A 24616-nucleotide genomic window follows, 5' to 3' on the forward strand; every position below is an offset into this window, starting at 1 on the left:
CTTCAGCTGGCCGTGTCCCTGAAGAGTCTCTCCCATCGTTCCCAATAGTAATCAGCGAAGTGGTAATGCTGTTATTGTGCCATTGACAACCAGACTGGGGCCCACTGTAGTCCTCCTCCGTCCTCTAGACCAGACCGGTCCGTGGGTTCTGATCGGTACTCAGTTACCTGACAAATAGACCTGATGTTGTGTTGTTTCTGCAGAGAGAAAAGAAGAGTCTTCTGAAGCTGTTGTCCTCCAATAAGAAGAAGTCCCGTCCTTCGCCCCCCTCCTCTCCCACACTTGAGGCAGAACAGGCTGCTGCTGGGGAGGTGCTGCAGGGCGCCGTGGGACCCGATACCTCTCCTCCCTCTGGCTCCATCAGCTGCCTGGAACCGGAACCTGCTGCTGTTGCTGCTTCTGCCTCTTCCTCCTCCTCCTCAGTCCCTGAATCCTCCCATCGGAAGAGCACTCCCCTGGATGGATGTGCGCCGATCGCTCCCCCTCCCCGCCAGCCGTGCTCCTCTCTCCTGTCTCAACAACATGACGCGCGGCCCATCATCTGTGAGAGGTACGCTGCTGTAGATGGACAAGCACGGCGTCGAGTGTCATCTGTCCTGTACACAGAGAGCGTGACACTGTAGAACCAGATGTCATGGTTGGTTCTCTGTTTGTACCCCGCAGGTACCGGGTGGTGGTGTCCTACCCTCCCCAGAGTGAAGCAGAGCTGGAACTAAAGGAGGGGGACATTGTGTTCGTTCACAGGAAACGAGAAGACGGTTGGTTCAAAGGCACGCTGCAGAGGAACGGCAGGACCGGACTGTTCCCAGGCAGCTTCGTGGACAGCATCTAATACACACGCCGCCGCCGCCATGACCCGGCTGACAGCTGCTAGCCTCGCCACAGTGTGTCACCTTAGAAACCAAACAGATCAGCACTCCCACGGTCACTGGGGCGGGGCCATCAGAAACCACGAGAGAGAGAGAGAAGAACAGGATGTCAATCAAAGCACAGCGGATAGAATTAGATAAGAGCACACTACTCATGAACTTTTCTTTTGTTGTTATTTATATCTTTGTAACAAATCAGCTGTTAAATGTGTGCCTTGTACTGTTCCTCACTTTATTGTACATAAGGACACAAAGATAACTAGTCCTAAAACAACCAATATGAACTGTTGATATAGTTATGTTACACATTTTAACTTATTTCCTAGATTGGCCTTTTTCTAGTGCAACATATAAAGGGGTGAAGCTGGCTCATGCCTTAGGCCGGATTGGACCGCGTCACTTCTACTCTCCTTCCTCTGGCTGCTGACTGACGTTGTTTCAAGCTGTCAGCAGGTCGCAGCAGCCCAGGTATCGGATATGAGGCGTTTGCTGCATCAGAGGATTGTGAGAAAGAACCATTGCACATCAGAGCACTCTGTACAATTCACAGCCACGTGACCGTTGTGCGTCTCAAATTCCTCTGTGACCATGAACAGGCCAGCGTGGCTGAAGCGCTCGGTCAACTGCAGCCTTCCCGTATGAGCAGCATTAGCATCTGCAGGCCTTCTTAATATGTGAAAAACACTCCAGACTAGACTGTGCAGTCAAATAGTGCTTACCTATCATGTGTGTGGGGGGGGGCAGAGAACTGCTCTCCTGACCCCCGTCAGACCCAGACGTAGCTCTGCAGCATAAGAGCGACACAAACGTTTGAAAAAACGCAACAGATCCTTGTCTGTGTACGAGCGCCCGCTAGCTGAAGCCTCATGAACACATCGCTGTGTCGCTCCGCTGGAGGAGTCGTGAAGTGGAAATCGGTCACTTTGACCCCTTGATTTTTTAATTTTTTTTTTTTAGGGCCTGAGCCCGGAGGTACTCCAGGGCGAAGACCCTATCATGTTTGCTCGTTATTATTATTTTTGTATTTGTGGTTGGGTTTTTTCTTGTATGTTGCGTCGACACAAGGTTTTAAATGTTAAGTGTTGTACTGACTTGAATTACTGTTGGATTTCTTTGTGACGGGAGGGATTTGTTTGTAGCGTCGGTGCTTGTTAGAACGACTGAGCTGGTGAATGATGAAAATGAAATCTCGTTTATCAAGAAGTTAAGAAGTGATTGCTCTTATGTGTTCTCAAAAATGCAAATCAATGAACTTCTCCACCGTAAAGGTAATAATATATAGTGTGACCCCCCCCCCCAGCCCCTCCCTCCCCAGCTGTTAATGTCATGTGACTGATTTCAAATCTTTAACCTTTGAGGGGAGTTTCATGTTTAGCTCACTGAATTTTGATGACTTGGATATTTTTGATTTGGAGTTTTCACTCACTGACTGAACCGGACCCAGAGCTTGTTGGTGAAGGGGGACCACTGTGGAACTGACTGCTGGAAATGTGTGTGTATGTTGGGAGAAGATGGTACAAATCACTGTTAGGGCCTTTCTTTTTTTGTCTCTCTGAGCTGTGTAGAACTAACCTGATCTTGATGTTGGGAGTCGCCTCCCCAACCTCAGGCTGGACGCCTCGCTGTTCCTCTGGAGTGTCTTTGTTTCACTGGCAAGCCTTTAATTGACACATCAGACTTACGCCGACACAAGCGCACACAGTTGAGGCGCCGTGCGCTCTTGGTTCTAATCATACTGACTTCTTGACCATGTTCCTCATGCGTAGGCTGCACAGCGTCAGACTCAAATTATGAAGTGTTTGTGTTTCTCAAAGACGATTAGACTTTATTCAGGTGTTGGAGCACATGGCGACGTAGCTTCAGCGTTCCACATGCCACCGTGACTTGACCTTTTTTTTGCCTGTAGTTAATCTGTTGTATGTCTGAAAATGGTGAAACTTTCAATCAACCGATGTGGCACAAGTCTATTATGTGAAAAAACATTCTGAAGTATTTGAGGGAGTAGCACATTTATAACAATAAAAGCTCTAATGGTTTCCAGAATTTCCTCCAGCCTCCGACGTTGTGTCCTGACAGCAGTGTCACGTTCTCTTCCCCGGTTTTCCTCAGTGACCCTCTTGCGTTCCAGACTCACAACCCAGGCAGAACTGTCTCACTAGAGGTGTTGGGAGAAGACAAAACGCTTCTGACACCCGTCTCCTTGCCCCGCCTCCCCTGTCACGAGGCTAGAATGGCACTCATGAAAGCAGTTTTTCAGAAATGATCCCACTCCTAACATCATGTAGGTGAAGCCCGACGCTCGCAGTCATCAGGGTCTCAGAGCGCAGCAGCCTCGATGAGGGGGAGCCGTCCCAGTATGTTCAGCTGGGAAACACTGACAGGAACTGACAAGCACCCAGAGAGGTCATTGTGCTGCACACACATCCCCGCGGAGGATGGTTACCATGGAAATGAGTTACTCCAGTTTCTGAGCACAGGACTACACGCAGCAGGAGTCATACAAACGAGTACTCCAGTGCAAACTTGAATGGAACAACGTGGCTGGCATACCTGTGTGCGCAGGTAAAGAATTCCGAGCCGCGAGGGCCTTTTTCCAGTCGAGCTGCAAGCCTCGAGGTCAAGAAAGTCTCATTCATGTTTGCGTGCAGGGCGTGTCGGCCACGTCAAGTCACCTCGGGAGAGGAGTGACGAAGAGATACCAGCTTCTCACCGGGGCCAAGTCCGAAGAGCGGGTGTGGATTCTCTCATCCATGACGGGTCGGGTTCCGTTTATGGAGGAAGCAGAGTGATCAGATCTGGAAGGCCGTCGTATCTCCATCTGAACGTCTACTTTAATGGAAGCAGGATCACGTGGCTGGGACCTGTGGGTCTGCAGAGGGAAATGATGTCCTGGTGAAGTGTCTCTCAGGCGGGAGCGTCACGGTGCCACGCTGATGGGCTTCACCAGGCTCGGGGTCACAGGTCGTCTCTGGCTCAGCTTGTGATTTAACTTCAGCAAAACCACCCCGCGGCCTGATGGAGGGTCCAGCTGGAGAGCAGCGACAGGAAGCTGGTGCAACGACCGGAGGACGACTGTGTCGACCGTTAGTATTGTGTGTTCTTACACAACACGTCCCAGGAGATATGAGCCCCAGAATAGAAAAGCCACTGCAAGAATAATAAAACTGTAATAAAACACAATAATGACTCACTTTGATGATCTTTGCAGTTCCCTCCGTTTGGTTATTGGTACAAATGTGCGTCAATAGTTCACAAGTCCGTCAACCAATCAGAGGTTTTCACAGCCTGGCGTGGCCAGCTTCCCCTTCCCGCTCCTTACAGTACTCAGTTTCTGCATCATTTAGGTTTCACCGAAAAGGAAATGGGACCTTTATAATGAAGATTTTGAAAGACACAATAATAAAGTTAATAGATGTGCTCGCACAAAGGAAAGAAAGAAATTATGTAAATATGTGAATAACTCCAAGCTTTTAACCTTGATGAGACGTAAGTGCTCTTAAGTTTGTAGGATCCCTGTAGTTATTGTTTGCATTATTTGATCAGGCAGCAGAAAGGACGTCAATCTGCCCTGCTGAAGTTAGACACAACCAGTGTCACAGCTGACGAAAGACATGTTAGTAATTCAATGTTTTGTTTCGCCCACAATTAGTTCGAGTTGGCCCTCCATATAATAAAAGTGTGACAGTGAAACATTTAGCCAAGCTGACGTCACATCGCTGTTACACGAATTTAGTACACCTAACGGTGTTGGAGCGCCGCTCTCAGCCTGCCGCGGCACCACGGCGCCCTCTGCTGGCTCAAGTCGAGCAGCGCAACAACACGGAGGACAAACATGGCGGCGTCTGTCATCGCCACCGCGAAGCTGCCTGACTTTAGTCCATAAAGCTTCTCACCGGGACTCCACCGGAGCCAGACAGTCGACGGTCACGTCAGTGCCAGTTTAATATCATAACGAGCAACGTTAGTTTAAAGCTAAAAACTGTTAATAATCCCCGAAAGAGCAAAACGACCCTGAAACATTAGCAGCTAACGTCGGGGGCTGGTCGGCGGTCAGCAGGGACACCGGGAAATGAGTACATCTGCTTCAGTTGACCAGTAACACCGTGTGTCCTCCATATAGTTTATTTGATGTCATTTATTGTCCTTGTCTGCTGTTCTTCTAGAGTTTTTCGTGTGTGATTATATTTATATTATTTATGCCAATACGTGTGGAATTCTGAGCCATTTAGTTTAGTGTACCACGTCTAAATAACACACGGGCGCGCGTGTGTTGGTGTTGCTCCGCGGCAGGGTCATGTCCAGGCTGGCCGTGGTGTGTGGGGGCTCCAGGGGTATCGGCCGGGCTGTGTCCCGCCTGCTGGCGGAGAGGGGCTGCAGGGTGGCCGTGGTGTCCAGGAGCGCGGACGCTGGCCGCTCCGCTGTGGCGTCCCTGCGAGGAGGTACACACACACACACACACGTAGGTACGTGTGCTTGTGCGCGCGTCACCAATCATGGACTGTGGAGTTACTGCTCAGGTTCACACACTCAGAGACCCTCTGCTCTCCAGCGGACCACGTGGCTCTCAGCTGTGACGTCTCCAAGGAGCAGCAGGTGCAGAGAACCTTCGAGACCATCCAGAGGACGTGCGGGAACGTCTCCTACCTCGTCAACGCGGCCGGCATCAACAGGTGAGCGGTCATGGTTATGACGGGTGAGTTGTCATGGTAACGGGAGTTTCACCGTGTGTGTGTGTGTGTGCGTGCGTGTGCGCAGGGATGCTCTGCTGCTGAGGACCAAGCCCGAGGACATGGTGGCTCTGCTTCACACCAACCTGCTGGGCGCCATGCTGACCTGCAGGGCGGCGCTCCGCGGCATGCTGCACACCCGGGGAGCCGCCATCGTTAACATCGGTAAAGTATGGCCGCCATGATGGGTGGTGGTGGTGGGGGGGGGGTGTCACTGTGGTCACAGGGTGGCGGTGTTCAACAGCTCTTCTGTAGTGTTTCAGTATTTGACGTCCTTCCAGTTTCCTCACTACCAGTCTAAGGCTGTACTTTTGTCTTCATCACTATGTTGTAAATTCTATTTAGTTAAGAATTTGACACATTCAGTTACTCACGTAGATATTTCGATATTTCAGGTATCTGTACTTCACTTGAATATTTTCCCCCTACCTTTAGCACAAATAGGGCTACTCCGGACAGGTCAAACAACAAGAATGTAGAAGATGCAATGAGAGAAAAGTTTGAAGAATCTCTGCAGTGCAAAACAAAAACACAAACTTCTCTCTTTGTATTTATTTTATCCATTGATTGAATTATCAAATTCATCAGTTTTGTCTGTTTTTGTTTGCTTCTTTTTTGATATCTAAATGTAAAAAACCTCCATACTTGGTACTGCTGTACTTGTGCTTGAGGAGATCCATTTCACAGCAGTAACTGTACTTCTACTGGTGGAATGTGTGTGTGTGTGTGTGTGTTGCCACCTCTGTCATTTGGTGTGGATTGTATTTAAATCCTCTAATGGTGGTGTTTTATTTTGAAAAGTGAAGGCCTGTTTCCTGTGTGCAGGCTCCGTCGTGGGTCTGAAGGGGAACGCGGGCCAGTGCGTCTACGGGGCCACTAAAGCGGGTCTGGAGGGCTTCACTCGCTCTTTAGCTAAAGAAGTCGCGTCACGCGGCGTCACAGTCAACCTGCTGGCTCCAGGTAGAGACCCAGCCTCCACCTGTGTCTCCTCAGCATCTGACCCCCACTTCCTGTTTGCTCACCCTCACCGTCCCTCCTCCAGGTTTCATTCACACTGACATGACAGCGGGGCTGATGGAGGACGATGGTGTGCGCTCCATCCCGATGGGGAGGTTCGGCGAGCCCGAGGAGGTCGCCCAGGCTGCCCTCTTCCTTCTGGAGTCTTCTTACATCACTGGCCAGGTGCTGGTGGTGGACGGCGGGCTGCAGCTGGCCATGTAGCCACAGCAGCACAGCTATCATGTGACTCCTCCTAGGAGCTGGTGAGCGAAGACACGGCTGCAGTTCCTCGGCCTGACGTGTGTGACAGTCGCCGCCAGACCTCCTCGCCTGCTGCTGCTCCTTATGTTATTTTTCCAGCCGTCTCCCCAAGGAGGACCCCCCACCCCCCACATGCTGCCCCTCCACCCGCGGCCCCCTGAGTCCACCTTTCCAGGGGGCTGTCGGTGTTTTGGGCAGCAGCTGGAGGAAATTAGAGGTAGCAGTGGTGATGGAGTATTTTTAACTGGGGGGATGTTTTGAGTGTCAGGTTTCAGCTGCAGTCCTGGAGAGGACAGACGGACGCATGGACAGAGGGATGGACGGAGGTTCCTCCCATTCCCTTCAATAAGGACGGCTCCACAACCGCAGCTCCAGTTGTGCTGTCGTAGCTGCTTCACATCCTCAGTATTTTATTGTTATTGCAGGACTGGAAGGCATTAAATCGCGATTATCATCCTGAGGAAAGAACGGTATTTCCACTTTGACTGATCGTGTGTTTCTTGGCGTTCCGCTATTGTTTTAGGAAGAGTCTGCCAGTCTATAAAAACATCTCACGCTGTCTGAGTTTGATTTTTATTAACTTTCATAACCTAAAATATCAGGAGAACAATCCATATACAGGCATCGATTGGCATAGAAATGTGCAAACACAGCAACTGTCAGCTGATGCAAGCGCTGGACTGACCCTCAGAAAGATGTCCGCGTTGTACTGTGTTACAGAGGTGACAAAAATAGGAGATATAAATATACCTTGCTTTTCACTTTCCACCAGCCTGGTGTGTGTGTGTGTGTGTGTGTGTGTGTGTGTGTGTGTGTGCCCCTGAATACTGGGGAAATGTGTGTTATCATACATCCGGGTTAATGTTTGGCACCGTACAAGTGTCCTGAAGTAGCATGCAGAGAATCTGTGTTTGCATTCAGTCTAAATTAATCCTACAGGTGATTTAAGGCAGTAAATATATTCATAAAATATCATGATACAGAGAAGAGTTTCATCAGTGAGGGTTGACAGAAATGTCTGCTGATATAAGTTATTATTTATAAGTAAGTTGCTGGGAAAGTAGAGTCACTTTTAATACAAAAATAAACTGGACAATCTATGATGTGTGACAAATACACTGAAAGCCTTCACAGCACCCTCTCTCCAGTGAGAACAGTTCACTTCTAAAAGAAACCACCAAAGGAAAAAATAAAATCACCCAAATGAGCCTCCAATACCACTTCTTCAGATCATCACTCGCCATCAGCGCTCCGCATCGCCGCCACTCACACCAAACCTCCGTCAGACTTTCTCTGCTCCTCAGTTAAACCCTTCCTACAGAACCTCATTCCCTCGACTAGAAGACCTCGGCTTTATAAGGCCCGGCCTTGAGCATCACCTCTGGTCAATGCAGCTACACCAGCCCTGGTCTGGCCTCCTGCGGCTGGCTCCTCCTCCTCCTCCTCCTCCGCGTACTCCCTCATACTTCTGTGAACTGCTAATGGCACCGCTTCGTCAACATGCATAATTCAGAGTTTTTACAGACACGAGAGGCACTTCAACAGTCGACATTCATGAAACTTGAGTGTGAGTGTCAGCAGTCCGATGTCCTGGGCGTCACCTCTGTCACCGTCCAGGTCCAGTTGATAATGTGAAGCTTTAAGGGGTGGGGGAGGGGGGGCAGCTTGATGAATTCTGTCATATTATGGCTTGTGTCATACGATACAAATAAATGAGAACCACCTGTGTTTGCCCACCGGCCCTCAGGTTCTGTACATGCGGTTCAATGATGAGAGTCCATCAGGTGGACGAGTCTATTCAGCCCCCCCCAGTCGCTGCTGTTTCAGGAGCAGGGGGGGCAGCAATCAGGTTTTTTTTGGGGGGGGGGGGTAATCCCCACACCTCCCCGGGGTCTCTACAGGTCGTCACTCTCCACCAAGCCGCCGGGCAGCGGGCTGGAGTCGGGGAAGAAGGCAGCTTTGACGTCCAGGCCTCTCTCTGTCAGTGCAGCGTAGCGGCTGGCGGAGGGACGCACCTTCTTAGGTTTGGGGAGGTGAGGCTGCTGCCACTGAGCTGAAGGCGGAGCAGAGAGAGAGAATTAACCATGGAGGGGGAGAGAGGAAGTAGAGCTAAATGAGTGTGGACGTACTGTGGACATCAAGGCGCGCGGTGCTGGAGACGATGCCGGCGTCATTCTTGGCCGACACGGTGTACCAGCCTGCATCTTCCTTCGTGGCCGGCTGGATGATCATGCACAAGTATCCACAGTTGTCCTGGTGCATGCTGGGAAGGAGACACCGCACAAGCACAGTGATCAGATACATGGTCAGATCTGGGGATTCCCGGGTGTGGTGTGCGTCGTTCACCTGATTCTGTCGGTGTTGTGAGTGAACGACTCGTTTTCCCTCTTCCAGAAGATCTGTGGGTAAGGAACACCGGTGACGCGACACTCCAGACGCACGGGATGACCCTCCGCCACACTCGTGTTCTGCAGCTTCTCCACGAATGAAGGGGCCTTGTGCATCTCTTTGGCTGTGGAGCGAGGCAGTGTAACTGAAGTGCATGCTGGGTAACGGGACGATAGCGAGTGGGTGTCCTATTACCTGCAACTATGAGCTCCAGGTTAAAGGAGTTCTGGCCGGCCCGGTTAGTGGCGATGCAGGTGTAGATGCCGGCATCACGGTTTGTCACGGGCTCAATAACCAGGGAGTGAACCCCGTTTTCCCTCACCAGCATCTTGTGGGCTGAGTCGGGCCGGATGGTTTGTCCGTTGAGCTGCCAGATGAGGTCTGGGGTGGGCAGGCCGCTTACCTGCAGGGTTCAGACACAACTGTGAGTTCCTGTTCCAACGGTCCAGCAGAACTGTGAGTGCATCATGCCATCTTCATGCACGTGTGAGTTTCTCTGTGTGTGTGTGTGTGTGTGTGTGTGTGTGTGTGTGTGTATAGAATTAAACTACAGCAACTATGGACAGAACTTGCAAAGCAGTACAGGAGACTCTCTGCAGTTGGAACATTCCTAGTGTGGAAAGTTTGGCGAAGGACATGGAAATAAATATTGGCTATAAATAACCGTGACATTACGGCCTGCGAAGGAATGGAGACTCCGTTTATCTTTGACAGAAATAAAAAGCCTCAAGTCTTTTTATAGACACGTAATTGTGGGTCTCTTTTCTTTTATTACATGTAAAGAATTTGTAAGTGCTGAAGATGTGTGATGAAGACGAGAGAGGATGATGAGATAAGGTGAGTAATGGAGGTGGAGGGGGGCTGTAGGGGGACATAATAGTCCAGACATTGATCCTCTTAATCCCTGAGCGATGACTCGCCTCTATCAGAGACCGCTCTAGGACCTTGGCGGCGGCGAGCCAATGATAACTCAAGGAGGGATTAAAAGTCTCCACTAGAGAAGGTGGACTGAGCAGGACAGGACGTGAGCTGGATGATGTCATTGCTAAGATGAACTACTTCTCATCTGTGTTTTCCTCCTGTCAATCAGCAGCTGGCCACGCCCCTCACCTACAGCTGGAGTCTGGTTCCAAATTACATTATCCCACAATTAAAACCACCAGGGCACATTAGGACAAAAACAGCTCTGCGGTAAACGTTGACGCTCGCAGCTCAACCACGAACATCGCTGGTCGTTGAAGCTTTTCATTCGTCAGACGTCCTCTAGCAAACAACCACGACAAACTCAGCTGCTTTGGTTGGAGCTGAACACAAACACGCCGCCAAGCGCTTATGAGAATCTTTGAACAAAGAAATACAGTTTGGACTGAAGAACAGAAAGTTTTAGGGATTCTGGGCTGAACGTGGATATTAAAATACTCGTCTGGAAGACAGGAACACTTGGAGAGTCGGGTTGGTGGGAGAAATGACAGAACTGTTGGAGGAACCGTTTTTATAAAATGATAATTCGGAGAACAGTCAACAATGTTTCTGTTCTGTTGGTTTTATTTACTCCCTCCTTTGGGCCACAGAAGCAAATAAATCTTCATTCTGAGAAAATAGATGGACTCTCAGCTTGTTTGCTGTTCCTTCATCAGAAATCTCTAATAACTTCTAGACTGGCGCTGCCCAGCCAGAGCTCACCACCTTTACCTTGCAGTCCATCCGGCACAGGCGTCCCTCCTGCACGATGAGGTCACCGGGCGCCTGCAGGAAATGAGGGCGGAAGTGACGCTCCTGGATGTTATCGTTCTCATCGCCACTGTCTCTGGACCTGGACCTGGGCCTGACACACAGAAGCGTGCACGTGAGCCACCGTACAGCCGGTCAGGGGTTAAACACGCCCCCGCACTAACAGCCCCTCGCGCATCGATGCATTTACAACGCAATATTGTAATGTGTCATTTGCAATGTCCCATGTTCCCAGGTTTATTTCTGCTTTCATAGACATTTTTATGTGGTTCTCCTCCTGCGTCATGGCACTTGTGCTGCAGGTCAGGACCCAAAGGTGCTGCTGTCACAACAATGACATCACTGCCCTGCCTGCAAGTGGACCGTGCAGGGAGTGAGAGAGAGAGATGCTATCTAGATGCCACCTCCACACGTCTCCGCCTGGTATCTGATCAGGAGAGTTCATCTACATCAGAGACTACAGGTGCTTTTCTCCCCCTCTGACTGTCTCTGATCTTCTCTGCTTGTTTCCACTAGCAGGACGTGGATGAACGCAAACTGTATATACAAGGTCATCAGAGCGCTGAGAGGCAGAGAAGAGCAAGCAGGTGTTCCCTCTCATTAGCACGCAGCTCCTCTATTCTGAAAGGACGCTTGAACAAAGGCCAATCTGTGACTCAGCTCACGGTGAAAGGTTGTGTAGTTGGCAGCTTCTTGGGCCGTTTTCCACCTGAGTAACAGGCTCTGAGCTGTGCAGGGGGGTGTGAGCGAGCACTGGCTGTGGTGGACTCCGAGCTAGCCTCACCTGCGCATGTGTCCGGGGGCGGAGCGCTGGCTACGGCCTCGCTGGTTCACCGCCTGGACCATCATCCTGCCGGTGCAGCTCACTCGGCCCTGGGCGGGAGGGAGAGAGAGATTGTGAGGTGTTGACACTCCAACGCAGCACAAGCAGCTGTCAGACTGGGTGGGGGAAATACAATGTGACGGTTGGAGCTGGAGAGGCTGTTCGAAAACCTGTAGCACATGAACGTTTGACCTTTATGAGTGATTTCCTGTCTGGTTCGACGCCCTCTTCCTCTTCAGGCAGGAGAACATTATCCTGATCCCCATTCTTCTCTCACTAGCGAGCGCTGACTTCTCCTGACTAGCCTTTGTTTGAGGGCTCCACCTGTCTGCTCACCTCGGGGTTGCCCGCCATGATGGTGTAGTTGCCGTCGTCATCCAACGAGGCCGCGGCCGTGTGCAGAGAGCAGGTGCCATTGGGGTCGCGGCTGATCCTGTAGTGCTCGCTTCTCTTGGAGATCTGCTTGCCATCTTTGAACCAGTAAACCTGTGACACAGACAGACACAGACTTTCCAATGATGAAAAAATGTCTTCTCGGAATATTTGGAATCTGTTGCTCGACTCATTTGTCATCACTTCATCTGCAGCCCTGCCATCACCGGGTTATCAGAGGGACGGACCCGCACACCCTGAGCGTCTCTGTTCAGTCATACTGGGGGAGTTAAGCTACAGCGAGATGTAGAAGCCCCCACCTTGGGTTTGGGGTCTCCTTTGACCTTGCAGGAGAAGGTGACTGGCATGCCCTCAAAGACTTTGAAGTGTTTGAGCTTCTGGTCGAAGGACGGCGCCCCCCCCCGGCCAGCGGAGTCTTCATCGTGCTGCACGTCATCGTCAGACTCCTCCACCGGGGAACGCTCCAGACGGAACTCGATCTCACTGATGAGGCGCTGCTCAAAGCTGGACACTTTGTACTCCTGAATGCCCGAAGCAGAACAAGAGAAAGAGAGAGACTCAGAACAAGGCACTTGATCCAGTCACCAGCAGTGGGAGGGGCTTGTGTGATCATGTGACTGAAGCAAGCAGCGTGCAACAGACGTGTGACACACCCAAAACTTTCTTTCTAAGTCTCTATTTTGATGAGGCCGTCCTCCTCCCCCACCATCTTCCTCTGTGGCAGCAGGAACATCTGCAGAGCAGCATGATCTGATGACACATCATCACATAATAACAGGCCTCAGGCGCAGCTGCCGGCCCGGCCCGGCCCGGCCCGGCCCGGGCTGCCATCACAGAGGCGTCCCATCCTGATCTGCTAATGCAGCATGAAATCTTGTAAGGGAACTTGGTGTTGATTTAACACTGCACTGAGTGATCAGAGATGAAAGAGAACAGAGGCTTTAATCTGGGCGACAGCAGCATGCCGGTGCTGTCACACGCTTCACAACCAGCTCTTCCTAGATAGGCTGAATCAGAGCCAAGGGTGACAGTGAGGTTCTGCACATGCGCACGTCCCTCTCAGAACGTTAAACTGCCTGTGAATGAAGCGTGAACATAGAACCACAGTCAACCACGACCACGTCAGTGTTGCTGCCTTTGTTCGCCATTCATTCTCTTATCAGCAGATTCCTCTCCACTCTGTGAGGTGAGCACATCCGAGCTCTCAGCGTGACTGTGCGTGCGTGTGTTTTTGCGGTGACACAGAGTGACAGAAAGAAACAAAAGTGTTAGTAGTAACCTTTTGAGGGAAAGATTCTCTATCAGGCGACTTTTCTGCCTGTTGAGAGAAAATAACAGGATTTATCTGTGTGTGCTGAGTAGACGTCATTGTGTTTGGCTGCTCTCATCATCTACACACACGCACACACACACACACACACACACACACACACACACACACACACACACACACACACACACACACATCCTGCTCATTTGTCAGGCTCCATTCCCAGAGTCATGCTCTGCTCTCCTGATGCTAACATGGCTAGCATTGCTAAGACCAGCGCCGACCAGTTGCGTGCTCACTGTGACGTCACTGAACCGCTCAGTGTTAAAGGAAGAAACTCAGTCAGAACCAGTTCAGCCTCCAAACCCAAGACATCAACAACTGGTAGAAAACAAGGAGAAAGACAGAAAACTGTATTTTGCTGTAAATGCCAATTTCTGAATAAACAACGTCCAGCGTGTGGAGGTGTGACTCCCTCACACCATCGAGGGCCCCTGTGCTGCATGTTAGCTGCTGGTGCTGCTAGCTTAACCAAACACAGCTTTTTAATGAGGTTCTTTACAATGTTTTCCATCCTGTGCTGGGCTGGGCTGGGCTGGGCTGGGGGGTTGGGAAGGGGGTGGGGGGTCACATATTCCAAAAGTCCACTTCAATAATCAGTTCTACTGGCTTGAGAAAGAATCGTATAGTTGATGTGTAATCAAGAATAAACACAGGACACATTAGCCTCCCGTTAGCTTTATCGCTCTACTGACTGGTTCTATTCATGTTTATCCTCAAATCAAACGAAACATGAAGGGATGGCCTGGCCCACTGAAGCCAGACATATTTGTAGTTTATTATTTATTCTTATTAATTTTGTGTTTTTTGAGATCGAATAATGATAACGAAAGAGCGAACACGAGACGTCTGGTCCACAGGGAACGGAGAGGTGTGATTCCAGGGTGGGGTTGAGTAGAACACCGCTGGTCAGGTGTTGCCACACGTGTTTTCAGTGTGCAGGCGTGTGGTGTGTGTGTACTCCCCTCCGTGTGTGTACCTGTGTGACGGGCTCCTCCTCCGTCTCCTGAGCGTTTAAGACTGTGGCGGCGTTGTCAGCACCCAGAAGTCTGCGCGCCATCTTCTCCTCATAGGTTAACCTCTGGAAGCAGGGATTAATGGGGTCAGCGCGGGTTAGTGTGTGAGTTGCAAAACACACACTTGTACGAACACACAAACACACAAGGAGTCAGCAGGCTAGTGTACCTGGTGTTAATGTCATTATGTCTGGAGAAAACATGGATGTATGTGAGGCTGCCTGAAACACAAGCTCCTGCACACACGTGATGATGAGGATGATGAAGATATGCTGTCATTAATAGTTGCATGGTGTTTTAGTTCATCCGTGTTAATGACTCTCTCTCTCTCTCTCTCTCTCTCTCTCATGGCCTGCAGACACAGTTGCCTAAGAATGAAGCACGCTAGAAACACACACACACACACACACACACACACACACACACACACACACACCTGTTGACCATTGCTGATGCGCTCCTCTTTAAAACGCAGTTTTCTCTCCAGGTCCTGGATGACGGCGTCCTTGGATCCCTGGATGTCTGAGTCTGAGGCGATGCGAGGTGTCTTGGTGACCGAGGACTTCCTGGGAAACGCTTTGCTGTGGAGGGACAAAACATCAGCATCAGAAACTCCTACTTGCACTGTCTCACACAGACATACACACACACACACACACACACACACACACGCGCGCGCACACACACACACAGAGTGACTACTCTTTCCTCTCTTGCTCCTGCTCTGCCCCTCTAACTCTCATATCCACCCTTATCAGGATGTGTCCAGCTATAACATTCCACCATGTGTCTGCTTATCTCTCACAAGTCCGGCAGGAATGCCAGCAGTGTGTGTGTGTGTGTGTGTGTGTGTGTGTGTGTGTGTGTGTGTGTGTGTGTGTGTGTGTGAGTTAGGGGCTGATGAAAAATTACTGGCAGATAGATGAAGGTGGAATGTCCTTGATGCAGGAAGCCACGAAGACTAGAGTCAAGAGCTCAAACTGCAGCCCTGCAGCCCTGCAGCTTGCAGCCCTGCAGCCTGCAGCAGCACCAGCTGCACCTGGATCGATTCTACAGAGACGGAGCGTGTGACACTTTCACCTGTGTGTATGTGAGTGTTTTCTTATAAACAAGATGTATAAAAAGCAAAGATGTCACCAGAGACGCTGTCCCGGTGGGATGTTGTGTGCTAATGACTTACACAGTCCCATTGCCCTTGGGGAGGCCCAGGGCGTTGACAGGTGGGCTGCCAGGTGTGGAAGGTGTGGCGGGCAACACTGAGGACAGGAAGCTGGAGGCCGGAGATGGAGGGACGGAGGAGAAAGGTGAGGACATGTCAGAGTGTGCTGGAGACATGGAGACAGGTGGTGGGGGAGGAGGCGGCGGAGGAGGGAAGTCCTGGGCGGGACCAGATGGAGAGGACAGGTTACTGGAGCTGAAGAAGGGTGGGGGTGGAGGCGGGAAAGAAGGAGAGCTTGGGGACTCCACACTGCCAGCCTTGGTGAAAGGGGGCAGGGTGACCCTGCTGAAGGGTTTATGTGAGGTGGGAGGAGACAGGGGGGAGGACAGGCTGGACCCCGAGGAACCAGAGGACTGGGCGATGTAACTGGCCCCCCCAGGGCTCTGAGCAGCTATGAACTGCTTGGGCCGGGCGTAGTTGAAGGTGCTGGCCTGCATGGTTGTGCTGCTCTCCAGCTCCTGGAAGGAGGGAGGAGGGGGGAGAGGCGGAGACGGTGGAGCAGGTGGAGGCACTTCCTGAGGAGGAGGAGGCGGGACTTCCTGGCCTTGCTGCTCCTGCTGCTGCTGCCAGGTGGCTGCTTCCTGCTGTTCCAGTAGGATCTGTTCCTGCAGCTGCTTCAGCTGAGACGCGTTTCTGAAATAAAACCACCATCATCATCATCATCAGTGACATAATCAGAGACTAACACCTTAAAGCTCTCTGGTACATCAGCCCTCTGATGCTTTCATATTTTTTGGGGGGGGGGGGGGCTGCAAGGTAACAGACTCATAAAAGGTTCTAAAAATGTGTCTGTTTTCAGTTTATGCATGACATCATCAGCTGGTCCGCGTCCAACTGTAGTCAGTAACATTGGACACCAGATGTGAGCATAATCGATGGAGAGTAAACACGCCAATCAAGGTACCGGGGCAGCCGCCCGGTCAGGAAGACACCAGTCGAGCTGAGAAGATGTTGAGTCCTAAATACTCGGAGAGTTTGGGGGGTGACATCATGTGGCTGTCAGACGGAGGGTGGTGAGCAGGAGTTGAAGGCAACTGTTTTTCCTCTGGTGTGAAAGTGTGTGTGTGTGTGTGTGTGTGTGTGTGTGTGTGTGTGTGTGTGTGTGTGTGTTAATATGAGCTCTGGGAAGGAAACCCTGCACCAGCAGCCTGGACTGATAGGTTATCAGCCTGTAATGTTTAACAAAGACTTATTAAAAAGCCAGCGTGTTGACAATACGTCAAGTGCAGTAAAGGAGTGAGGAGATAAAGTGAGGGGGGCTGCTGCAGTGGGAGGCGGCTCCCAGCTCAGACCTGATGTTTTTCCGTCTGTTCCAGGCAGCGACACACTTCAGGTGTGGCTGCTGCTCGTGGCCTGGTGATGCTGCAGTGTCATGTTGCCAGGGACGAGGTGTGTTTTCACAGAGGCGTGGCCGCATTGTCTCGCCGCCGTGGGAGTTTGGAATTGTGAAGTGTCATCAGATGCGAATGTGAAGTTTTCTCATGGCACCCAAACTTGACGCACACCAGGAGGCGTTTTTAAAGAGCAGCAGACGGAGGTGAACTCTGGGGAGGAGCCTTTAGGAGAGGTCTGTGTTTGTGTCAGAGACTCTGCGGTACATCCCAGCGGTGCATGTTGTCAGGGGTCCACCAGGACCCTGTTCACGTGCCTAAATCTTTTCCAGATGTTGAATAATCAGTGGAGTATTTTTCATCTGTGAGAATGCAGAAAAAAAGGCCCTGTCTTTATCCTCTGTTTGGAGCCTCAAACATTTCAGTCTGAACTGCCAGTTGTAGCAGGGAGGAACAAAGCCAGCAGCATCGTGCCTGATTAGTCTGCCAGTTGTCTGCTCCTCTGCAGCCTTCAAGGATCCTCTGGACCGCAGCGGTACATGATCTGGTCTGCGTGCTCCCTCCTCTGTATACATTTTTCTTTACATTCCCCAAAGGTCTCCTGCTCAGGCCTCAACCAAAAGAGTGCTTTTACAGGAATAGTTTGGCAGCTGCCGAGGCTCGCGGCGCTCTGCAGTGGTTTGATTCCTTTTTTGGCTGTGTTCTCAGAGGCAGAAGCACCCCGGCCCGTCAGCTCCAGCAGAGAGGAAACACTCTTAATTTCCTCACAGCCTCATCCCTCACTCTCTCCTCCCGACATGACACTTTACCGCATCAGCATGAAAGACCTCAAAGACCTGAACAAAGTCTCCTTATGACTGTGATGCCCCCCCACCCCCACCACATGACTTGTTGAGCTCTCTGTGAGTGTCTATAAGCCAGAGACGCTATATAAAGCAGCTCCTGCTAAACAAGCACATTCATTCGGTCGTTACGAAGCCGAAGTGCTGAGCACGAACTCCTTCTGTATGATCGAGAAATCCCTGATTCAGGAAGTTGTGTTTCTCAGCCACATTAAATACACTGACATTTGACCTCTAAACCATAAATACCAGTTCAGCTTCATATTTACAGACCATGGAAAGGTCAGCTCCTGTTATTTGCAGCTGCATGAATAGTTTTATGGCCAAACTCTGGTAGTCCAGACCTGAGCGTCTCCTTCCCCTCACCCGTGCTGTCTCCTTCCCCTCACCCGTGCTGTCTCCTTCCCCTCACCCGTGCTGTCTCCTTCCCCTCACCCATGCTGTCTCCTCTCTACAACCGACGGCTGAAGGAGCAGAGCAGGCCTCCATTGAGCCTCCATCTCTTTCTTTGTCTCTCTGGTGAAGCGAAGCTGAATTGAGAGGGAAGTGTTCCTCTGTCGCCATGCCAACTGCCCTGTGTTTTGCTGCTGTGGTCCGAGCCAACTGGCCCACAGAGCGCTGCGCTTCGGTGAGAGAGAGCGCTCCAGGTCCTCTGTTTGTCATTCCAGCTGTAATACTGTATTACTCTTAAAGTCTCCCTTTCATTTTTCTTCTTTTTGCTGGTATAAATAGTTCTCCCTTTCTTCATCCTGTAAAAACTGTCCTGGGGTTGGATTCTGCCTGTGGACATTTTAGGGGGAAAAAGAAAGAGCCAAGTCTGGAGAAACCTTGTCAGTCCTGCTCTGTAAAACCACCTCGGAGCAGCTTGACAAGAACTGGAGAGCGAGCGTGTTCTACCGCGCTGTGGTGGTCGGACGCGCCGCGCCTTCATAAATGAACATATGACACTTGTATGTTTGAGCGAGTCAATCGGAGCCGGTTCACACGTGACCCATCGCGTTAGCTGTGCAGCTGGCTGAGGAGATGCTTTATGAGCCTCAGCCGGCTGATGACAGGAAACACGGGAGGGGGAACAGGAAGTTGATGAGTGTACATCACCGCCACTAATGACATATAATTGGTGTTTATAAACAGAAGAAGAAAGCTCGGAGGCATGAAGCGAGGCATGGCGGAGGCGGTGCAGCACGTGGAGCGAGGAGGAGAGGCCGTGCTGATGCGGCCTATGAGCAGCACAGTCACATGGTTCTCACACCTGCAACGCAAACCCAACAAGGAGACGCTGCCTGGGTTCATCCAGAGCTCCGCCCACACCGTGACCCCAGGTCACAGATTCAAGATGCAATCACAAAAGCGGTGTTGGTATACACACTTAGCACTTACACACCTGTCTGGTCACACAAACAGGAGTCCTGCTACGCCAACACATACCTGGTTTACTCACTCGTAGTAACCACTGATTATTGCATCATGGCTGCAGCGCACCGACGTGCCCCCGAGCAAGAATGTGTCAGGTGTCTGAGTGACTATCAGACGGTGAGTAAGCCTGGATGCGGCAAACGACCAACACGGGCGAGTGTTTTTGAGTCCCAGACAGGAAACATAACACAATAACATTTTCTAAAGAAATTAAGAGGCTGACACATTTGCATCATCATTAGTGTGTGTGTGTGTGTGTGTGTGTGTGTGTGAGAGTGTGAGTGAGTGTGTGTGTTTGCATGACTTCACACATACAAGTACAGACTGCTGTGCTGATGTCAGCTACACAATAACACACTGATTACCACGCTGGCGGTGGCGTGAACAGTCGGATGATTGATCAGAGAGCAATAATCGCTGAACCAGTCGGCTAATGCTCGCCTGCAAGGCTGCACGACAAGCTGGAATTAGAAAATAACCATTTCCCCGCCCCCAGGTACAAGTTATTGACGTTTACTTCATAAATACCTGCACCATCTCGAAGTGATGCTGGTTTACCTTAAGATCACGTTGGTGTTGCATGGAAGCACGTAGCCTGTCACTAGTCGAGCTCAGCACTTTCATTTCATTTCTCGGTTTGTTTTTGAGAGTAGAGAGGATTTCAGGGAGTCTGGTCATGAGAATTCACCTCAAAAGTTTGGGAGAGTTATGGAAAAGTCCTGGAAAAGTATAAGCTCTGATGCTGCTACTCAAGGAGTCTTTCGAGCTCCTCTGTGACGTCAGCTCTGATCTCGTCTGTCATCTCTCAACATCACACAGATTATTTGATCAGGGAAGTAATGCTCCCCCTCCCCCTCTCTCTGCCTCCCTCTTCCTTCACAAGAGAAAGCAAACCATCAACAGGAGCCCCTCCAAGTTTCCAAGAACATTTCATTATACAGCCTGACCCCCCCCCCCCCCCACGCAGGCCATATTCAGTACACATGAAAAAGTGTTTTACTCCTCATCTGCAGCTTCCATTCATTCTCCTCTTCCCTGTCAACTGACTCCTCTCCCTGCCTTTGTTCTCTAAGTATCCTTGACTTATTTTCAACCCCTCGCCCACATGGCTACCCCCCCCCCCCCCAAAAAAAAGTTCTCTTTGGCTCTAATTGCTCACACACACCACATAAAATAGAACCAGACTGTTTTCCTTTCTCCGCTCTCTTTAAAACGTAGCACAGAGGGTTTTTCTTATTGCAGCCACACCACGTCTGCTCTGATCAGCCACTCTCCCTCCCCCTCCCTCCCTCCCCCCTCCTCCTGCTGCCCCACTTTCTCTCTTCCTCTCCTATTCTTTTCCTCCTCTTCTCTCTATAAAGGCTCAGGTTTCACATATAGGTGACTCCTCTCTCTATGTATACTTTCATCCATCCCTCCCTCGTCTCCCCTCTCTCCTCCGCCTCTCTGTCCAATCAGACGGGCTTTTTTTTTTCCTCTCGAGAGCCTGGAATGCCGGAGACATTCTTCTCTGGATCGGAGTGGGACAGACATCACCATCAGATGGGATTAGCAGCAGGAGTGGAGGGAGAGGACAAGGAAGGAGACAGGAAGAGTCACGGAGAGGCAGTAAGTGAGGAGCTGTTGTCACCTAACAGACTCTATTGTGATAACTAATCCATGTGACTCACGCACACACACACACACACACACACACACACACACACACACTGGAAGACAGCTTTCTTTCTCTTTCTCTCTTCAGCTCATTATCTTTCTAGAGCAAATGAATGGGTATGAACTGCTGGGTATTCCCAGAAAACCACGCACACACACGCACGCACACACACACACACACACACACACACACACACACACAAACTACTCTCTTTCTTATCAAATATAAACTTGCCAAAACCACACAAACTCCTACCACATCCTTGTTTCCTGCTGATAAACCCTCCTCTCCTCCGTCTTCACCTGATCTTAACGTCATTAGCGGTGCAGGAGGTGATGAGAGAGAAAGCACACAAGGCAGTAACCCTCACCAAAGTTTCCCACTCTAGAAGTGCAAAGAAAGACATCACTCCCCTCATCTCTTATCCTCCTCTGTCCCTCACTTCTGCTCAAGCTGGAACCCCAACAGTCAGGAGAGCTGTTACCTTCAGCGCTGTGTCTGAGCCGGCGGTTATTCCCTGCAGGTCAGTGAGCGGCGTCACAGTGCAGCCCCGCCAGGTAGCAGGAGCCTATATAGCGCGCTCAGCACCCAGACGGTGACAGACACAGTCGCTGCTCGCCCTCCCTCCCTGCCTCTGTATGAGTCAGTCTGTCTGTGAGCGCCTCCTCCTTCACAATAAAAGCCCATCTGCTCAAGACCCACTTTCAGAATAAAAGCTCAGCTACATACTCAAGCGAAAGCTGCTGCCTGTTCTTTTTTTAAAGTTTCGGACATAACATGAAACAGACACGGATATCTGATAGCTTCTATGTTCATATTCATATCGTTCCTCGAATGACAGCATGATTGAAGAGAGAGAGAATGGAAGACAGATTTCAAGGATTAATCATCGGAGCGATTCTTAGGAGTTCCGTGTGACACGAGATTGGTCCTCTGGAAGCAAACGTTTGAAAACTGCCAGGAAATTAAATATTTGTTCGGTGAACCCCTCAGAAACACGATCTGGCAGCACAGACACTCTTATCTACATGCCAAACACAGAGAATAAGTTTTATACAACAGGTGGACACAAAGTGTGTGTGTGTGTGTGTGTGTGTGTGTGTGTGTGTGTGTGTGTGTGTTGAACAAACACTCCCACATTCACATCCATATAGTGATATCAACTGTTTAGTTTCTCAATAAAAGAAATTCCTCCCTCATATTTGTGGGATGAAACAAAACCTTTTTGTGGGATGATTGTTTCTATTTTTGTGTGTCATGACTATTTTTAGACACGGTGAGTCACAGCGTGTCGGTGGAAGGTGGGCGTCCGGTTGTGTGTCTGTATTTTTGGGAAAGGTCAGAGTGCTAATAGGATGGAGGAGGGTTTCCATCTCTCAAGGTAGGAGTCACTTGCTGACACTGACAGGCGAGTCAGAGCGAGTGTGTGTACATTTTGATGTTATATCACAAACACACACACACACACACACACACACACACACACACACACACACACTCAGTAATTAACTTGGGCGAGTTGAAGTCTGCTGACCTGACTGGGAGTGTGTCCACACAGCCTCTCACTTGCACCACTGGTGGGGTCAAGATCGAATCAGAAGATGATTGACCTCATCAGGAAACAATGTGTGTGTGTGTGTGTGTGTGTGTGTGTGTGTGTGTGTGTGTGTGTGTGTGTTTCTTCATATGTGTATTTATCTGCCTGTTCCTTGGTGTTTAACATACCAGGGTGTTCTTTCCTGGGAAACATAGTCTGCTTTCTGCGAGAGGCTCACTGAGGCCTGCTAGTTTCCATGCTGTCAACTCCCAAACACACACCCCTGGTCTCCCATCATCCCTCCGTGCTCCCTTTCACCGCTCCGTCTCCCTCTGCTCACCCCCCTCTCTCTGTCTCTCTCTCTCTCCCTGCCCCCCTCTCTCTGTGTGATGAAGGTCAGCTCCGACAACACTCTTCCTTATTTGGGAACTTTCTCCATTCCATGCAGGTCACTCTAGTCAGACCGACCAATCCGGTGCTGAGCTGGTCTGCTGTCTCAGCCAATCCTGTGTCTCCCATGTCCTTTTAAGGACTGCCCATCTCTGCCTCTGAATTTAGCTGCTTTCCTGCTCTCATGTGTCTCCACTGACTTCACTTTGCTTTTTCTTCTGCTGCACTATTTCTTGTTGTATGACACTTAACTTTTTCTGTCTACTCAGAACGCCTCACTCCTTCGGTGGGGAACGTTTCAACACTCATTCTTCCACTTCCACTTTTAATTAGCCAGCTGATGTTGAGCCCTCATTGTGTAGCTGGCACCATATGTGCTTCTTTCACTCATGCGTGTTTCCCGCTTTCTATAAAACCGCAAGCAACACCTCGACAAGAAAGTGATTGTTAATACTTCATTAGAGGGTTCATGACTTACACCTCGTAAACACAAACATGCTGCTGAGAGGGAGCTCTGAGTCACAGCGCAGATATGTGACAAGTGCTGGCAGCCGGAGCTCCAGCACAGAGGGGATACACCGGGATGCTGCCTCCCACGGGCCCCCGTCACACTGAACCCCTGACCTTTGTTTAAAGACTCAATTAGCTTCATATCTCATTGCCTCCTTGTCCTGCATATGTTTTTATCAGTTGTATCCTTCTTGCTGCCACCTTGTGTTTGTGTGTGTGTGTGTGTGTGTGTGTGTGTCTGTCTGTCTGGTGGTTTGTCTGTATTTCAATGCAACTGTAACTGAACTTCAGCAGAGTCATGTTAATGTTTCACAACATCCTGCTGCAAACTAATGATTCCAGGCAAACTCTGAATCATGGCTTCCATCTAATGTCTAACACACTGGCGGAAGATTTAACATGGATTCCAATGCCTATAATGCCTGTAACTGTTGTTGTTGATATGATACCAAACTCAGCAGTGAATTTTCTCTGGAGCACAGATCCGGGGGGCTGTGGTGGCGTGTAGTCAGAGGGTCTGTTTGCCATTCATGGCTCTGATTAGCAGTTTCACATGTTCTGAGAATGGAGTCCAGAGGCAGCACCTAAGACCGGGCTGCGTCTGATGTTCTGTAGGATGCAGTCAGAAGTAAAAAAAACGAAATCATCCCATCGTATAATCAACAAGGCCGATCTGCATCAGAGTGCTCCGCCTACGTGTCTGTCATGGACGGAGGAATCCAACGCCCTCCTCCCTGGATAAAGCGAGACATTTCACTTCATCACTGAGCCGGTTCTGTTTCAGCCGTACTTCAGCTATCATTCACAGGTTATTATAATCAAGGTTTAGGATACTCCACTCAGTCTTGTCATACTCAGGGTTTCACTCTGCCCTCATTCTTTAAGTCTGAATAGACCAGTCAAACTTCGACATCCCTCTCCCAACGCCATCACTGCAGAGGAGAAAGGGGAGGTTGTTTGAAGCTGACGGGAGCCTGTCATCATCGAGAAGATCCGAAAGATTCAGCATGGAGCTCCATAAAACATCCAGAGCTCACACGCGCGCGCACGCACACACACACACACACGCACACGCACACAAATTCGTGCAAGAATGCAATTAAAGTTAAAGCTGATTCCTGCTCTCGTGAAAGTGAGATTAAGCTTGAGGATAATTGTTGCTTCTGCTGCTACTGCT

At 50.3% G+C, this 24616-nt stretch overlaps 3 protein-coding genes and 1 long non-coding RNA gene across 6 annotated transcripts in view; 2 read left to right on the top strand and 2 right to left on the bottom strand.

Annotated features, from left to right (window-relative positions):
• The window catches only part of sh3rf1 (SH3 domain containing ring finger 1), a 34347-nt gene extending 30356 nt beyond the window's left edge, over positions 1 to 3991 (top strand). The window contains exons 11-13 of the mRNA XM_086224564.1: positions 204 to 550; positions 664 to 3431; positions 3518 to 3991. Of these exons, the coding sequence (XP_086080690.1) occupies positions 204 to 550; positions 664 to 832 (516 nt within the window). The 3' untranslated portion in view covers positions 833 to 3431; positions 3518 to 3991. The remainder of the gene's footprint in view (positions 1 to 203; positions 551 to 663; positions 3432 to 3517) is intronic.
• LOC147250204 (uncharacterized) lies at positions 3832 to 5585 on the bottom strand. Its single transcript, XR_015119270.1, has 3 exons — positions 5397 to 5585; positions 5109 to 5298; positions 3832 to 4016 (listed from the first exon to the last, which is right to left on the bottom strand). It is a non-coding gene; the product is annotated as an uncharacterized LOC147250204 (long non-coding RNA).
• cbr4 (carbonyl reductase 4) lies at positions 4638 to 8493 on the top strand. 2 transcript variants are annotated; one of them, XM_086224567.1, is made up of 6 exons: positions 4638 to 4972; positions 5160 to 5308; positions 5419 to 5539; positions 5625 to 5761; positions 6422 to 6556; positions 6639 to 8493. In XM_086224567.1, the coding sequence occupies exons 2-6, from the start codon at positions 5164 to 5166 to the stop codon at positions 6815 to 6817; spliced, it is 717 nt and encodes a 238-aa protein (XP_086080693.1). In that variant the 5' UTR covers positions 4638 to 4972; positions 5160 to 5163; the 3' UTR covers positions 6818 to 8493. The 2 variants fall into 2 exon arrangements, with proteins under 2 accessions (XP_086080693.1, XP_086080692.1); XM_086224566.1 differs by having other exon boundaries at positions 4638 to 4797; positions 6639 to 8492.
• The window catches only part of palld (palladin, cytoskeletal associated protein), a 44693-nt gene continuing 27709 nt past the window's right edge, over positions 7633 to 24616 (bottom strand). Inside the window, exons 10-21 of one of the 2 annotated variants that reach the window (XM_086224562.1) lie at positions 15718 to 16389; positions 14974 to 15118; positions 14501 to 14602; positions 13471 to 13509; positions 12491 to 12712; positions 12135 to 12284; positions 11760 to 11848; positions 10937 to 11069; positions 9440 to 9647; positions 9203 to 9368; positions 8986 to 9119; positions 7633 to 8909 (exon numbers count right to left, since the gene is read on the bottom strand). In XM_086224562.1, the coding sequence (XP_086080688.1) occupies positions 8752 to 8909; positions 8986 to 9119; positions 9203 to 9368; positions 9440 to 9647; positions 10937 to 11069; positions 11760 to 11848; positions 12135 to 12284; positions 12491 to 12712; positions 13471 to 13509; positions 14501 to 14602; positions 14974 to 15118; positions 15718 to 16389 (2218 nt within the window). In that variant the 3' untranslated portion in view covers positions 7633 to 8751. The remainder of the gene's footprint in view (positions 8910 to 8985; positions 9120 to 9202; positions 9369 to 9439; positions 9648 to 10936; positions 11070 to 11759; positions 11849 to 12134; positions 12285 to 12490; positions 12713 to 13470; positions 13510 to 14500; positions 14603 to 14973; positions 15119 to 15717; positions 16390 to 24616) is intronic. The other variant, XM_086224563.1, reaches the window with a different exon arrangement.

This window comes from Aulostomus chinensis, chromosome 14 (assembly GCF_037954235.1).
Source record: "Aulostomus chinensis isolate RoL2024-O1b breed Wild chromosome 14, RoL_Achi_v1.0, whole genome shotgun sequence".
Classification (NCBI taxonomy): domain Eukaryota; kingdom Metazoa; phylum Chordata; class Actinopteri; order Syngnathiformes; family Aulostomidae; genus Aulostomus; species Aulostomus chinensis.

Bases quoted from the DNA above. Each gene is read 5' to 3' on its own strand.
- cbr4 (XM_086224567.1), top strand. From the start codon at position 5,164: ATGTCCAGGCTGGCCGTGGTGTGTGGGGGCTCCAGGGGTATCGGCCGG. The intron at 5,309-5,418 runs GTACACACACAC...TCTGCTCTCCAG, and splicing joins TGTGGCGTCCCTGCGAGGAG to CGGACCACGTGGCTCTCAGC. The intron at 6,557-6,638 runs GTAGAGACCCAG...TCCCTCCTCCAG, and splicing joins AGTCAACCTGCTGGCTCCAG to GTTTCATTCACACTGACATG.